Raw genomic sequence first — 13,997 nt, 5'->3', positions numbered from 1 at the left:
AACACTCTGAAAATCAGATTGTCTGAACTTGATACAAGTTCACACTTCAATTGTATAAACACTAGATATTGTTCCAACACAGAAAAGCTAAACAGAAAGCTAAAATTGGAAGAAGAAAAAAACCAACAGCCACCTCATATACCACCTAAGTAAATAAAAACCTGGAACTCATTCTACCTTCAGGTAGATAGCTGTGTTGGTCTGACACAATCGAAATACCGTATTTTTCGCTCTAAAGACACACCAGACCATAAGACGCACCTAGTTTTTGGGAGAGGAAAACAAAAAACAAAATATTCTGAATCCCAGAAGCCAGGACAGCAAGTGGGATCGCTGTGCAGTGATATGGGATAGCTGCGCGCAGCCTCTCCTGAGCTCCATGCGGCTCTTTTAAGGGAGCACTGAGCAGAGCCTCCCGCCTGCATTCGCTCCATAAGACGCACACACATTTCCCCTGACTTTTTAGGAGGGGAAAAGTGCATCTTATAGAGCGAAAAATATGGTAAATAAAAATAGTTTTTTTGTCCAGTAGCACCTTAGAGACCAACTAAGTTTGTTGTGGGTATAAGCTTTTGTGTCTGAAGAGGTATGCATGCACACAAAAGCCTATACCCAGAACAAACTTAGTGCTACTGGACAATTATTTATTATTATTATTATTATTATTATTATTATTATTATTATTAATTCTACCTTGTCTGCCTTATCTGCTTCTTTTTGTGAAAAGAGAGATAAAAGACTACAGGTGAAAAGCGCTGATGGGGAGTTTCAGTTCTGAGGCATGGATTAAGGTGGGTGAGAGGGGGGACGTGCCCCGGGTAGTAGGCTAGGGGGGCATTCTGCATAGGAGAGAGAGGAGAGAGGCATGCCTTGCCTGCTGCACAGTGTCAGTAACTTGTTAGTTTAGCAATATCTGAATGATCCTTGTTCTGATGTCATGTCTGAATAGCTCAAGAGATTTTGCTAACAAAGCTTATCCTTTCATTCACGAATTGTTCTGAAACCTGATACAAATCCAATGTATTCATTTTATCCAGGATGACCAGTGATCTGGCCAATCGTATTCTGCTTGTGGCAAAATCTGAAGCATCTGAGTTCACAGGGAAATTTCCTGTCCATTTGCATAAATGTCCGTGGTCGTTTCCTTGGCAGAAACAGCACATGGCCATTCTGTGCACCATCTGCAAAAGCCCATAGTACCAGCCTGAAGTGCCAGCCGATTTAGGCTCGGCAGCCTCTTTGTCCTGGTATGAATGTTTTCGTTTCCAGGATGTACTCTACAACTTGAGAGACTGGCTCTTGCTACAGCAATGGCGTTCGGAGCCAGATTTATTTAAAGGAATTCCATTGCGAAGAGGGGGCTTGCACCTTTAAAATCAAAGTCTCCACGCAAAATGTTATGCCTCCACACAGTTCTGAGGCCGTTTCAGCTCTTCTTCAGTATTTTTATAGTATCATTACTATATAATGTTACAATATAATGTTACATGATATTATCTCAATGTCGAAAACCACCTTGGGTACCATTTTTGAGAGAAAGAAATACCACAACAAATCTGATAAACTGAAACCGTCTAGAGGACATGCAAAAGGCATATGGATAATATACAGTTCAAAACAACCTATGCCGTTAAAACCTGAATGAAAATGAATAGGAGTTTGGGAAGGCTTCTCATATCAAGCTGAAATGCTAAAAATCATTTACAATAAATAATCTGGACAGCTGGGATATACAAATTATTCGTGTACAAATTGCGGATATTGGAAACTGGGAGGATTCAGCATAAAAATGGGCCAAGGAGAAAGAAGAAGCACTTCTTCTCTACCTCCTGGTTTTCTGCTTAAGACTTCATCCTCCTGTGGTTGATTCTCTCTCTTTATTTATTTATTTTAAAAAGGGTCAATGTTACATGCAACTGTATACCATGTTTAGTTTGGCCCTATTTACTTTTACCCTTGTGACTATCCTGAACATAGACAGATACAACCTAGGGCAAATAGTATAATGCAATAATTATTATATCCATTAGAGGTCAGCAGAGTTCTATTGTACACATTCAGAAGGAAAATATAAAAGCATTTTCCCAGCCCCTGCTATGCCGTATTTATCTTTCAGCTCTAATATTCATAATGAACTGTATTTATCAACAGCATGAAAACTCTTGGGTTAAAGTTGGCTAAAGGACACTGATAAAAGATGGGATGCTATTTCCATTCATTAGATATGGGAATGGAATGGAAAACCCGACAGAGTATTTCACAAACTAAGGAATGCTTGAGAACAAAATATTTCATATACAGCTGTGTAGTTCAAGAGAAAGATGCGGATAAAATAGATTCATCCACAAAACCACTATTCAACAGTCAATACTGCAGAGGCTGAAGAGCAAGAGAATGACCACCCAAGGGCCCATACAGATGTAATGGGAAATATCTCAACAGAGGTAATGGGACGCAGGATTGCATGGCCTCTTCCCCAGAGTAACTTCAGTCATCCCACCACAAACAATGTGATTAAATATAACAAGCATCCTATACCAACCTCAAAGCCTAGTTAAGAGAACTTGGAACCTTGTAGCTTTAACCAACAGTTAATGGTATCAAAATATTACTTAACCGAGGCAAAGATGGAATGGAGAAATTCCTCTTGGAAGGGTCTGTGCTGTTCCAGATATTTTAACTGCTGTTAAGAGATCAGCTCTGTTACATCTGCACCAGCTTCTGCACCAGGGAAAACCCTGCACGATGGGGCTTAGGATTGGGAGAACCCCCAGAACAGGGCATAGGGGGAGAGATGGGGAGATCACTCTGCCTGGTAAGCTAATAAACATGCACAGATGGGAAATTTGTAACAATACAATGTTGAATTCCACCCCATATTTAAATATAATTAATGGGGTGGTATTCAATTAAGTTTTACTCAGAATGGATCCACTGAAATTAATGAACATGATGAAATTAGGTCCATTAATTTTAACAGGTTTACTCTGGATAAAACTTAGCTGAATATCACTCAATGTTTCTTAGAAGTCGAGATTTGTAAGTCATGCATCTACTTACATTGCCTTTTTCTTTGCATCCGTGTTGTATGCTGCTTTATCATCTAATTCCAAAGCCTTCTGAGAGCAAGTCATAACCATTTCATGATCATGGATGGTGTGTGCAAAATGTGCAAGTCTGGTCATTGTCTGAAGTTCCACGAGTGAGTCTGACCAACTGCACTCCAATGCCATTTTCACCAACTGCAAATGATAGATAATAATATTTTCCTGTGTCCACAATGCTAACATCTAATATTTTCAGTCTAAGATATTTCACAGAATGAGATGTTGCACACTGTTGTACAGAATGGTCTGGGAGTACCTGATGCTGCAGTGCTGCGCAAGTATGGATCTATTTAGAAACAGGGATGGCGAACTACTGAGAGTGCCATGTAGAAGTGGGATATAATACATGAGCAAATAAAATTAAGGAAAATTCTTTGAAGAATTCAAAGAAACCTATCTCCTTTGCATTGGAATTGAAATCCTAAAGGCAACCATGTTCTCAGTGCCTGTTTTTTTTAGAGTACAAAGCCTTCATAGTGTTTCTCAAGAGGCTCAGAATGCAGATAGAATCATACACTTTGGATCACTTGGGCAGAAGAAAGAGAATAATTGAATCTCCTCTTAATGAGAACATTAGCAAAAGGGTAGCAGCCCTGGCCAGAGCTAGTCCAAGACATTTATAGGTTGAGTTGGCTTGCATGTAAGCCGAAAGGTGACTTGGCAGGAACACACAATTACGTGAGTTCCCAGAGAAGAAATGGCGTTTGCAGCTGTGCTCATGTGAGTGAGCTAAACCATGGTTTGGTTTGGCTCGGCTTGCCATCGTTTGCCTCACTTAAAGCAAGCTTCTAGCTGTAATTGCACACATACAGTCAAAAGAACAACATACGTACATGAGAGAGGTTTGGAAGCGAAAACTCCATGAGACCCAAACCATTGCATGAGTACATTTCCAAACCAATAAAAACTTTTGCCATGGGAGTGAACCCCTCTTCATTACCCTGAATAGAAAGAGACATCAATATTCAGGGTGTTTACAGATAACAAGGCATACTATTGAATAGTTAAGGACCGATACTTTACGCTACTTACTAATCCACATGGATAACTCTATAATGACTTTGGGTTGTATCTAATGGTGGTTTTGCTTTAATGTAAAGAACTGCTGCTTGGGCGGGTGAGGGCACCTGATTTGTTCCCTCAATCCACTTAAGTTGCCTGCCCCTCCTGACAAGCTGCTGCTGAAAGTTGAGGATTTGCTGGGACAGAATGGGATGCAGTTTGGAGGATTGCAGCAGAAGGGGGCAGACCTGCAAAAACAGGGCGCCCTGACTTCCACAAGCAGAAGTCTTTCTGGTTAACTGCCTGCTTTCCTGTATGAGAACGGGAAAGGAGGGAATGAGCTCTCTTTGCAGTAATGACTCTACAGTGGTACCTCGGGTTAAGAACTTAATTCGTTCTCCAGGTCCGTTCTTAACCTGAAACTGTTCTTAACCTGAAGCACCACTTTAGCTAATGGGGCTATCCAGTGTGACACTGTATATTGCGCTTAAAACACATTTAAAACGTTTTACGTATTCCGTCTCTGAAACAAAGTATTTATAAAGAAGTGCCCAACAGTGGCCTTTATTTTTTCAAACAATTAGGCTTGCTACCTCGTCATCGACTCCAAGCCACTTCCCAATCTGATGCTGAACTAGCTGTTTGGCTTTCACCCAAGTAGCAATGACCTGCTGACGCATAGCAGCAGGCACCGGCTCATCAGGTACGCTCCCATTGGGCAAATGCATAGCAAATTCACAAACCTAAAGAAGAATATTTTGCAAATGTGAAAGAAGAAAAAGTTAACGCAGGCACACAATTAAGAAATATTCTGTTTTATCCAGTTGTTGAACTGAGATTACTACACTTGGTATATTTTCTCCCAAAAAAATCAGTGGTGAGATTCATAATCTTGGCTTGCTTGCTTGCTTGCTTATTTATTTTTTTATATATAATATTTCTATACCCTCAAGGCAGCATACATAAAACACACACAACAGAACCACATATACAAAAAGAGCATAATATTGTTCCTTGATCTTTGAGACAAGGCACATAAAAAATCAAAATCAATGCATAATTATGAATTGATCACACCACTGTTGAGTTAAATATGCTAAAGGGCCTGCTGTTAATGCTAAAGTAATATTTTCTTATTAGAGATGGCAGAACTTTCAAGGAGCACCTTGGAATGACTTGGGGGGGTTCTTGGGGGAGGGAAGTGGGAAGGATAAATCAGGAAACCTCCCCAAAATTCCCAGACCAATCTCAGGTGTTCCCACCACAAATCTCCAACACTTTACTCATTCTCCAAATCTACCAAGCCCCAGAACACACCCTCCATTTCCCTCCCCTCCCCTTGGTGGTGGAATGGTAGCAGCAGTAGCAGCAAGCAGACAACTGAAAATTGTGCCTCTTTCCCTCTTCTCCTTCCCCTCTGCCTTGTTGCTATGAAGGGACAGAGTAGACAGTAGTAGCTGTACTTCTTTCAAGAGCTCCTGACATTGTCTAGCTCACCATTATTCTTTAAACCCTAGTGTTAGCACCTTGAATTGCACCCAGAAACAAACTGGCAGCCAACAAAAAGCTGTTGTAGAATAAGCATTCATGTGAGTTCTGGAGGCAATGCCAGCAAGCAATCTTGGACAAGCTGAAATTTCCAAGTCATACAAAGTGGCATACAAAGGATGAACAAGTTAAATCGGTTATGATTGATTGGGCAAGGGATGTGGGACATAATATAATGATGGAGGACTGGGAGAGGCTATGTACGATGTTAAAGGAAAACATTATGAAGATGATGTATAGATGGTACTTGACCCCTGTAAAATTAGAAAAGATTTATCACAAAAGTGATAATCTTTGTTGGAAATGTAAATAAAAGAAGGTACTTTTTTCCATATGTGGTGGACTTGTCCCAAGGTGAAAGACTTCTGGGAAGAGATTTATAATGAACTGAAAAAAAATGTTGAAATATACATTTATTAAGAAACCAGAGGCCTTTCTCCTTGGAATAACAGGTTTAGAATTGCCCAATAAAGATGTTAAATTATTTTTGTATGCCACAACGGCCGCTCGAATATTACTTGCTAAAAATTGCAAAACACAAGAACTACCAACAGTGGAAGATTGGCAGATGAAGATGATGGACTTTTTGAAGCCAGCTGACCTGACTGGAAGAATCCGTGACCAGAAAGAAGAGGAGTTTCAAGAGGACTGGAGGAAATTCAAGGACTATTTGAAAAAATATTGTAATATAAAAAATTAGAAATTACATGAAAGAAACAAATAGGCCTAGGACAAATTAAGTTATAATTAAATAAATGGGATTCAGAATGTCAAGAAAAGTGAATAAGATGACTATAATTGGAAATTGTTTTAGTTTAATAATGATACTGGAAAGCTGTTACTTTTAAATTACAAGGAAACTCAGAAGGGAGGGATTTGAGGAAGTCAATCAAGATGTTTAAAAAGTTGGATTTGTGAAGAATTAAGTTTGTTATTATTGTCTATTTGTTCATTGTTCTCCCCCTTTCCCTCCTCCCTTTTTCCCCTCCCCCCCCCCTCTTCTTTTCTTTTTCCTTTTCTGTTTTTTTGTATTAATTTGCTTTGTGGTTTGTGTTATTATGGTGGAAAATTTAATAAAAATTTATTTTTAAAAAAGAAAGAAATTTCCAAGTCATCTTCAAGGGCAGCCCACATAGAGCACATTGCAGTATTCTAATCTGGAAGTTACCAGAGCACAGAGGGACAAGCCAGTCGGAGCTAGAAATACAGTGGAACCTCAGTTGTCAAATGTAACCCACTCCGGAAGACCGTTTGACTTCCGAAACATTTGACAACCGAGGCACAATGGGCAGTCGGCCATTTCAATGGAGAAAAGGGAGAAATGCACCTTGGAAGCCGTTCGACTTCCGAGGCGCGTTCGAAAATGGAAGCATTCACTTCCGAGTTTCTGGTGTTTGGTTTCCGAGATGCTTAAAAACCGAGGTTCCACTGTAATAAATAATAATAATATAATTTATTATTTATACTCAGCCCCTCTGGGCAGCTGCAAACAAATAGGCACTCTTAGCCACCGAGGATCCCTGAGCTTCAAGTGACTGTGTTGGATCCCGAAGCTGCAAACCAGCTCTTTCCAGGAGAGTGCAACTCCATGCAAAACAAGCTGTCTTCCCACCTCCTGGACTCAAGAACTTGGAGCACATAATGCCATTGTCTCTTTGGGATTCAGTTTTAATTTGTTGACCCACATCAACCCCTTGCTGTTTCAAGCACAAATCCTCCACGCAGTTAAACAAGAAGCATTATGCCAGTTCAAGGATACATTTCAGAAAGGGGGAAGAAAAGGAATGGGGGGGGGCACAGAGCAGAGCCAGTGAGGAGTGCAGAGTGTCCCAAGGTCAGACAGAGAGGCTTGTGGGGCGACATTCAGATCCCAGGCCTGAGGTTACCCACCCATGGTTTAGGTCATACTCAACTAGATGAACTAATGATCTAACTTTCTCATGCAGCTTTCCATGCTCCTAATATGAAGAAGATGTTAGGATATTTCCGTTCCACCTTAAAAGGGAGCAGGCTTTGTGAGTCACAGAGTCTGCGCATTTCCTGTTCACAGGATGTTTATGTTTTCTATTGTTTTCGTTTCTCTCTCGGTGCCTGAACTCTGAAGCAGGCGGTCATGTTTTCTCTCTGTTCTGACTAACGCAGAATAAACTTATAAATAATGCTCTCCTGCGTGCATCTTTCGCTGTGCATTATCTGCTGATAAGAGCGTGCATCAGCTCTGGAATGTGGCAAGCTATTTCTGGAGCTCGTGTCGCTAATTGCTGATACTGCGCGTCTACGGGAGATCAATGGACATCCGGAGGAGACGTGGGGCCATGATGGACTTTGTCTCCCTGGCAGTATCCCAATAGAAATATCCTTTAACAGTCTTTTACACCCAAGGCCCTGGACAACTGGGAGCAAAACAAACAGCACCTTCTCGCCCAGGCTTAACAAGCTGGCCAGCCCAGCTCTACACAGCCTGTCCTCCATACAGAAGACAAATGGGATGAAAAATAGTGCACCTCTATAGCTGCTTTAATATCATGGATCCCAGCTGAATCCACAGATAACACTGGCGCGGAAGATAACGTTGGTACTTTTGGAGCAGTCTTTCTACGTTTGGTGGGCCCTTCTTCCGGAACTTTCTTTTCATCGGGTTTGGAAATAGGCTTTGGGATCCAAGGAAGAATTAGGCCCCGAGCCAGAGCGTTACATAATGTCACCAAAATAGTAGTATTCCTGAACAAGAAACAAAACGAAGGACAGAAAACCACCCACAAAGATATTGTTACAAACAGAATATGGAAGCACTTTTTGCCACCTACATAAATTTAAAAAAAGCATGCGAAGATTAAAATGCATATGTATGCTCTATATAACATACCTGAAAATTATGGTAAGAATATATAAATATGCTAACATTTAAGTAGGTAACATTTAAGTAAGCTCAGTGACCAAAATGGGGGAAAATTCTCATACGTCCCAATCTTCTTGGGATCAGAATTAAAACTCTTTGGAGGTCTTTAAGCAGAGGCTTGACAACCATATGTCAGGAGTGCTCTGATGGTGTTTCCTGCTTGGCAGGGGGTTGGACTCGATGGCCCTTGTGGTCTCTTCCAACTCTATGATTCTATGATTCTATGAACTCACAAGTCTCCATTCAACTTCTTGCCATGTCTGAGTGATAACAGAGTGTTTGTTACAATCTCCTTTTAGCTAGTTGTTGTATGACCGAGGGCCTCTCTCATCCAGTCTCCTTTCCAAACAATGCTTGAAAAGTGTAGGATTATAGACAGTATGATAATGGCACTGACACTATATTCCTGTCCTGACATAATAAAAGGGGAATAGACTGTTTCCCTCTACATATTGTGGGTGAAATATGTGCAAGTCCTGGAGTGTAGAACTGCACTGCCTCCTAAGAAATACCTTTTTTTTGTACTGTCAGCAGCTCCATGTGAGGGAGAGTGTACCACTTTCACAGCTCAGCAGGGACCATGTGGAAGTGTCAGTTGTAAGAATCATTGCCTCTACATAGGGTCTATATCTATGGCTGCCACAAGCTGTAAGATGACAGTGGCCTGGAAAATGGATTTCGCAAACCGTGGTGGCTGCCAGGGTAGAACGCCTACAGCATACATTCAACACCTTTGCGTGATCCCTGCTGGCAGAACTGCATAGCCCCCTCTTGACTAACATGTAGCAGGGATGCCAATAGTCTGAACTGGTTGCAAAACATCATCCAGTTTTTTTCAACAGGAAAAAATGAAATACAATTATAAACCAGTAAATTGTTCATAATAGCTTACATACTAGTTATATTTGTAATTCAGCTGGCCTGCAAACCATGTCACATAGCCTGTCTTCATTTAAAAAAATAAAACAACAAAAACTTTTAAAAACTCAAACCAGCTTGATTTTAATTGTTAACTATTTACAATAAACCCTATGCATTAAATCTGAATCTGTCTAAATGCCAAGCTATTCAGAATTAAGGAAATGGTGCATGCACACATTTTCCTTTTGACTATGCACAGCACAGTTTCATTGCTATTGGCCACTCTGCTGTCACTTATAAAAACTGTGTTTAGTCACTATTTCAGATGGATGAGATTTGGATAGATAAAGCATATAAAGTATGAAAATCAGCTGAAACATGCTACTAATTACCACAATAAAATCCTTCCAAACCAATGTATTTTAGTGAGGCTGAGGCACAGCATGGTAAAAATAAAAGTTATGGTGTTAGTAAAATAATTCTGCATAAAACATCCCATCAAACTTTTAGAACTTACCCAAAATGTCCAATATTCCTAACTGCACTGAAAAGAGTATGCAGGGACTCCACAAGTTCTCTTTGTCTTTTTGCAGCAATAAGGTGTTTATTGTGATTTAAGACATACACTACAGTGTTATGTACAATCCATGCTTCATTTAACTCTTCTCCAATTTTGGCAGCCCGTAGAAAGTTTTCCATAGCATACTGAGACAAGCGGTCAATCCAGGAGCTATGGAATTGAGAGTAAGCAAGGATTTTTATATTGCTCCCCCTGCTGAGAATAAAATAAAACAGCAAAATGCATACACTAAGGAGTACCAGCCCTCAAGTCTCTCAAACACTATTATTTCCAAATGCTACCATTAAAATATCTATAGTTCAAATCTCAGACCTTCTCTTTGCTTTTCTGTTTTACCAAGGCCAAAGTAACCCAGGGTCATGAATACACTCATGCCTCTTAAATGTACATATTCATATATACATGCACAATCGCCAACACAACCTTCATATAGAAATACAAAGAGTATTCTGACTTCCCAAGGATTGAAAAGGCAGAGTTGTGGAAACTTATGGTTTTCCCAGATTCTGATCTCCACATTGCCAGCTGCTGCCTTAACTTTCTAAAAGTCCACTCCATCTACACAACCCACAACTGAAGTTATTTTCTGCCCCACATGAGAAAGGTTTTTTCTAATGAGCAAAGAGTAGTCTTGGTGGATTTTCAATAGGAAACAAGATTGGGGCAAGGATGTGATTATCAAAGCCCAGTCCCATTGGCCTTTTACAAAAATGGGAAGAGATGAGAAATTGATCAAATCGTATTCCCCCATCCTAAACTGTACATCTTATAGGAAAGTCTGGTCTAAACTGGCCCAAGTTAATGTGCAGTAAAATAGATATTTGACCATAGTCCCTTTGCATTTGTTTCTACCAACCATTCTGACCAGGAGGAGTTGTACATTTGGTCTGAAAATTTTGGAGCCCCAAGCTTAATGAAGTATCAGCTTTTACAGTTTGATAGTACAACCATGAGGCAGCAAGGTATGTATGCTGGCAGGAGAAATAAAACGACGGAACAACCATTGTCAAAGGGAATGCAGATGAAAATAATTAAGGATGAATAATTTCCCACTAGATACTTCTTTGGTGCAATGCTTTCTTAAACCGCATACAGATTTCTAATTATTTTAATGTGGGCCTGCTGCTTTTCAGCTGCAGGATTCTGTCTAACTTATCTACAGTGACAGGGTCCCTCCAGGACATGAAAGATCAGTGAACCACTCTGCCTTGCTTTTCTGGAAAGCTGAAATATGCAGCCATGTAGCTTCAAGCAGCATTTCCAGTAGCAGCAGTTCATATTGTCATGCCCCATGCATCGTATGTCATGCTTATTTAACAAATTTATGTCTTCTTGCTTCCAAGTTGGACTGAAGCCTTTGCCTCTTTTTTTTAATTAAACATGAGAGATCTGTTTCAAGGGTCTCTGTTTCAAGTATTATTTGGCACTGCATATAAAACCAGCTGACCCCGATTGCCTAATATTTTTTAATCCCAGGCAGTTGTGGTGTCCATTTATTCATATACCCTAGTAGTTAGTAGTTAGCTCTGTGGGGAGGGGGACTCTGTGGCTGGGCATGCAATATGCATTTTTGTACACATTACTTGGCTGGACAAATCCATTGCAAAAATTGGAGAAGTGCAAATTTCCAAGTATGGCTATGTTTCATAGAATCATAGAATTATAGAGTTGGAAGGGACCAGGAGGGTCATCCAGTCCAAAGCCCTGCAATGCAGAGTTTTTTTTGCCCAACATGGGGCTCAAACCCACAACCCTGGGATTAATAGATGTACTTATTAATATAATTGTGATAAATCTACTGGAGAGTCAACTTTTACTGGACAGATTTGGGTGTCAACAATAAGCTAAGAGATGTGCTACCCTCAAAGTATATTCTTGCCAATATTAATTACTGTGAAAAATGCAGGTGTGGAAAAACGACTACACAGACATGTCATTAGAGGCCAATATTCAAATTTTGCATTTCAGAGTTTAGACAACCACACAAAAATTTAAAAGATGATCACTTAAGATTCACTTAAAGATCACATTCACAATTCAAAAATTAGTATACATATGTAACTGCTCTAAGGGTAAATTGCAGTGAGAGCATGAGAAAAGCAGGTTCTTCAGATCAAACCACCTGTATGTCTTCCATTCTGACTCATGCCCAGTTTGTGCTTTATGCATAGCATGCCCTGCAGAGTGCAAACTCGTATCTACAGGGACAACGGCGGGATCATTCAGCTGGACACCTTCCGTTCTTAATAACTGAATAGTAGCCTAAAAGAGGAGGCACAAGAGGTAAAACAGAAAACAAGGCATTGATGGCATATGCGGCATCAAAATTATACATCTTCTAAAACATAAGTGGGGACACGGGTGGCGCTGTGGGTTAAACCACAGAGCCTAGGACTTGCTGATCAGAAGGCTGGCAGTTCGAATCCCTGTGACGGGGTGAGCTCCCATTGCTCGGTCCCTGCTCCTGCCAATCTAGCAGTTCGAAAGCACGCCAAAGTACAAGTAGATAAATAGGTACCGCTCTAGCAGGGAGGTAAACAGCGTTTCCGTGCGCTGCTCTGGTTGGCCAGAAGTGGCTTAGTCATGCTGGCCACATGACCCGGAAGCTGTATGCCGGCTCCCTCGGCCAGTAAAGCGAGATGAGCACTACAACCCCAGAGTCGGTCACGACTGGATCTAATGGTCAGGGGTACCTTTACCTAAAACATAAGTAGCTGTGGCTTGGAGGGCAAAGGTGTCTGGTCCATCTAGCTCAGTATTGTCTTCACTGACCAGCAGAAGCTCTCTAGGGTGGGAGTGCCAGCTTGGCCCTGTGATCATGGGTACTCAGGGCTGTGGGTGCCATGCAGTGTGCATGGCCCTGGCACCAAAATATGTGGGTGTCCGGCCCCTTCATGGGGAATTTTGTGGGTGCTCGGGCACCCAGGGAGTTGCCACCTATGCTCCATGTTTTCAGGGGATTGAACCTGGGCAAAGTAGATGCTTTACCCCTGAGCTACAGCTGTTCTCCTTACAGGAGAGGGAATAAAGGGAGCATGCCAGCCAAACACTAATATGCAGGTTTCTCTACATGTTTTGTCAGCTCAAGCAATCCGTCTTTCAATAATCCGTCACACTGGGAAAAAAAGACAAAGTTTATCTGAAGAGGAGAGCTGGGAGAAATATACTGCTGTGTCATGTGGGAGGAAAAAACTGAGGGGAGTGTGCCTTCCTCCCACAATTCTTCGCCCCTGCCTGCGATCATGTGATGAGAATAAACCCACACCATTGGCCCGACATCCCACAAGGTAAATTATCAAACTCTGAAGAACAATATTTAGTAGTTGTAGCATCCTTTTAACCCTGTACTTTTAGAGAAATTCCATCCTCTGGATCTTTTAGTGTGGTAGCACCCACACTTTGGAAATCCTTGCCGATTGACACCATGCAGGTGCCTTCATTGTATTCTTCTAGGTGCGTGCTAAAAGCATTTTTGTGTTGGCAAGCCTATCCAGAGATGTAGACTGTCGACATATGTTTTAATCTAGTTTTTACCTTATCATTAATTTAATTATTTTAAAATGTTTTAAGTAGCTGCTTTTAACATTGTGGTGTGTTTTGTTGTTGTTGTTTTACTGATAATTGTTTTGTGCTGTTCTTTTTGTAAACCACTTTGATGTTTTATTACAATTAAGTGGAATATAAATCTTTTGAAACAAATGAAACAAAAGATATAAATAAAGGCATTTCTTTTTCACGGTCAAATCAATGATAATACTATTGGTATGGCTTACATAAAGTTGAAAAAGAATCTTTCAATACACCAATACTCATCAGAAGACTAGGAGAGGAGCCAATATTCCCACTAAAAATTATTAATATCGCTGAGCCTGCATTAAGCATACCATAATACATATTCTGACATTCCATGTTTCCAGAGAAGGGGGGAGTAATGATGAGAAGAAACCCTGTGACAGTTTAAGTGCAAGAAACCCAATTAAATAGTGTGTGGATTTCAGAG

At 40.7% G+C, this 13,997-nt stretch overlaps 1 protein-coding gene across 4 annotated transcripts in view; it reads right to left on the bottom strand.

Moving 5' to 3' along the window:
* CFAP46 (cilia and flagella associated protein 46) overlaps nt 1-13,997 on the bottom strand; it is an 87,659-nt gene that overhangs the window by 51,038 nt on the left and 22,624 nt on the right. For all 4 annotated transcript variants that reach the window (XM_083505908.1, XM_083505911.1, XM_083505909.1 and 1 more), the window contains 6 exons: nt 12,120-12,259; nt 9,935-10,147; nt 8,162-8,378; nt 4,703-4,852; nt 3,941-4,048; nt 3,061-3,242 (listed from right to left, as the gene is read on the bottom strand). In XM_083505908.1, the coding sequence (XP_083362034.1) occupies nt 3,061-3,242; nt 3,941-4,048; nt 4,703-4,852; nt 8,162-8,378; nt 9,935-10,147; nt 12,120-12,259 (1,010 nt within the window). The remainder of the gene's footprint in view (nt 1-3,060; nt 3,243-3,940; nt 4,049-4,702; nt 4,853-8,161; nt 8,379-9,934; nt 10,148-12,119; nt 12,260-13,997) is intronic.

Source organism: Podarcis liolepis (assembly GCF_965112155.1).
Source record: "Podarcis liolepis genome assembly, chromosome: 5".
Taxonomy (NCBI): domain Eukaryota; kingdom Metazoa; phylum Chordata; class Lepidosauria; order Squamata; family Lacertidae; genus Podarcis; species Podarcis liolepis.
Note: the sequence above shows the minus strand (reverse complement) of the source record. Positions and strands in the feature narration are given on the sequence as shown.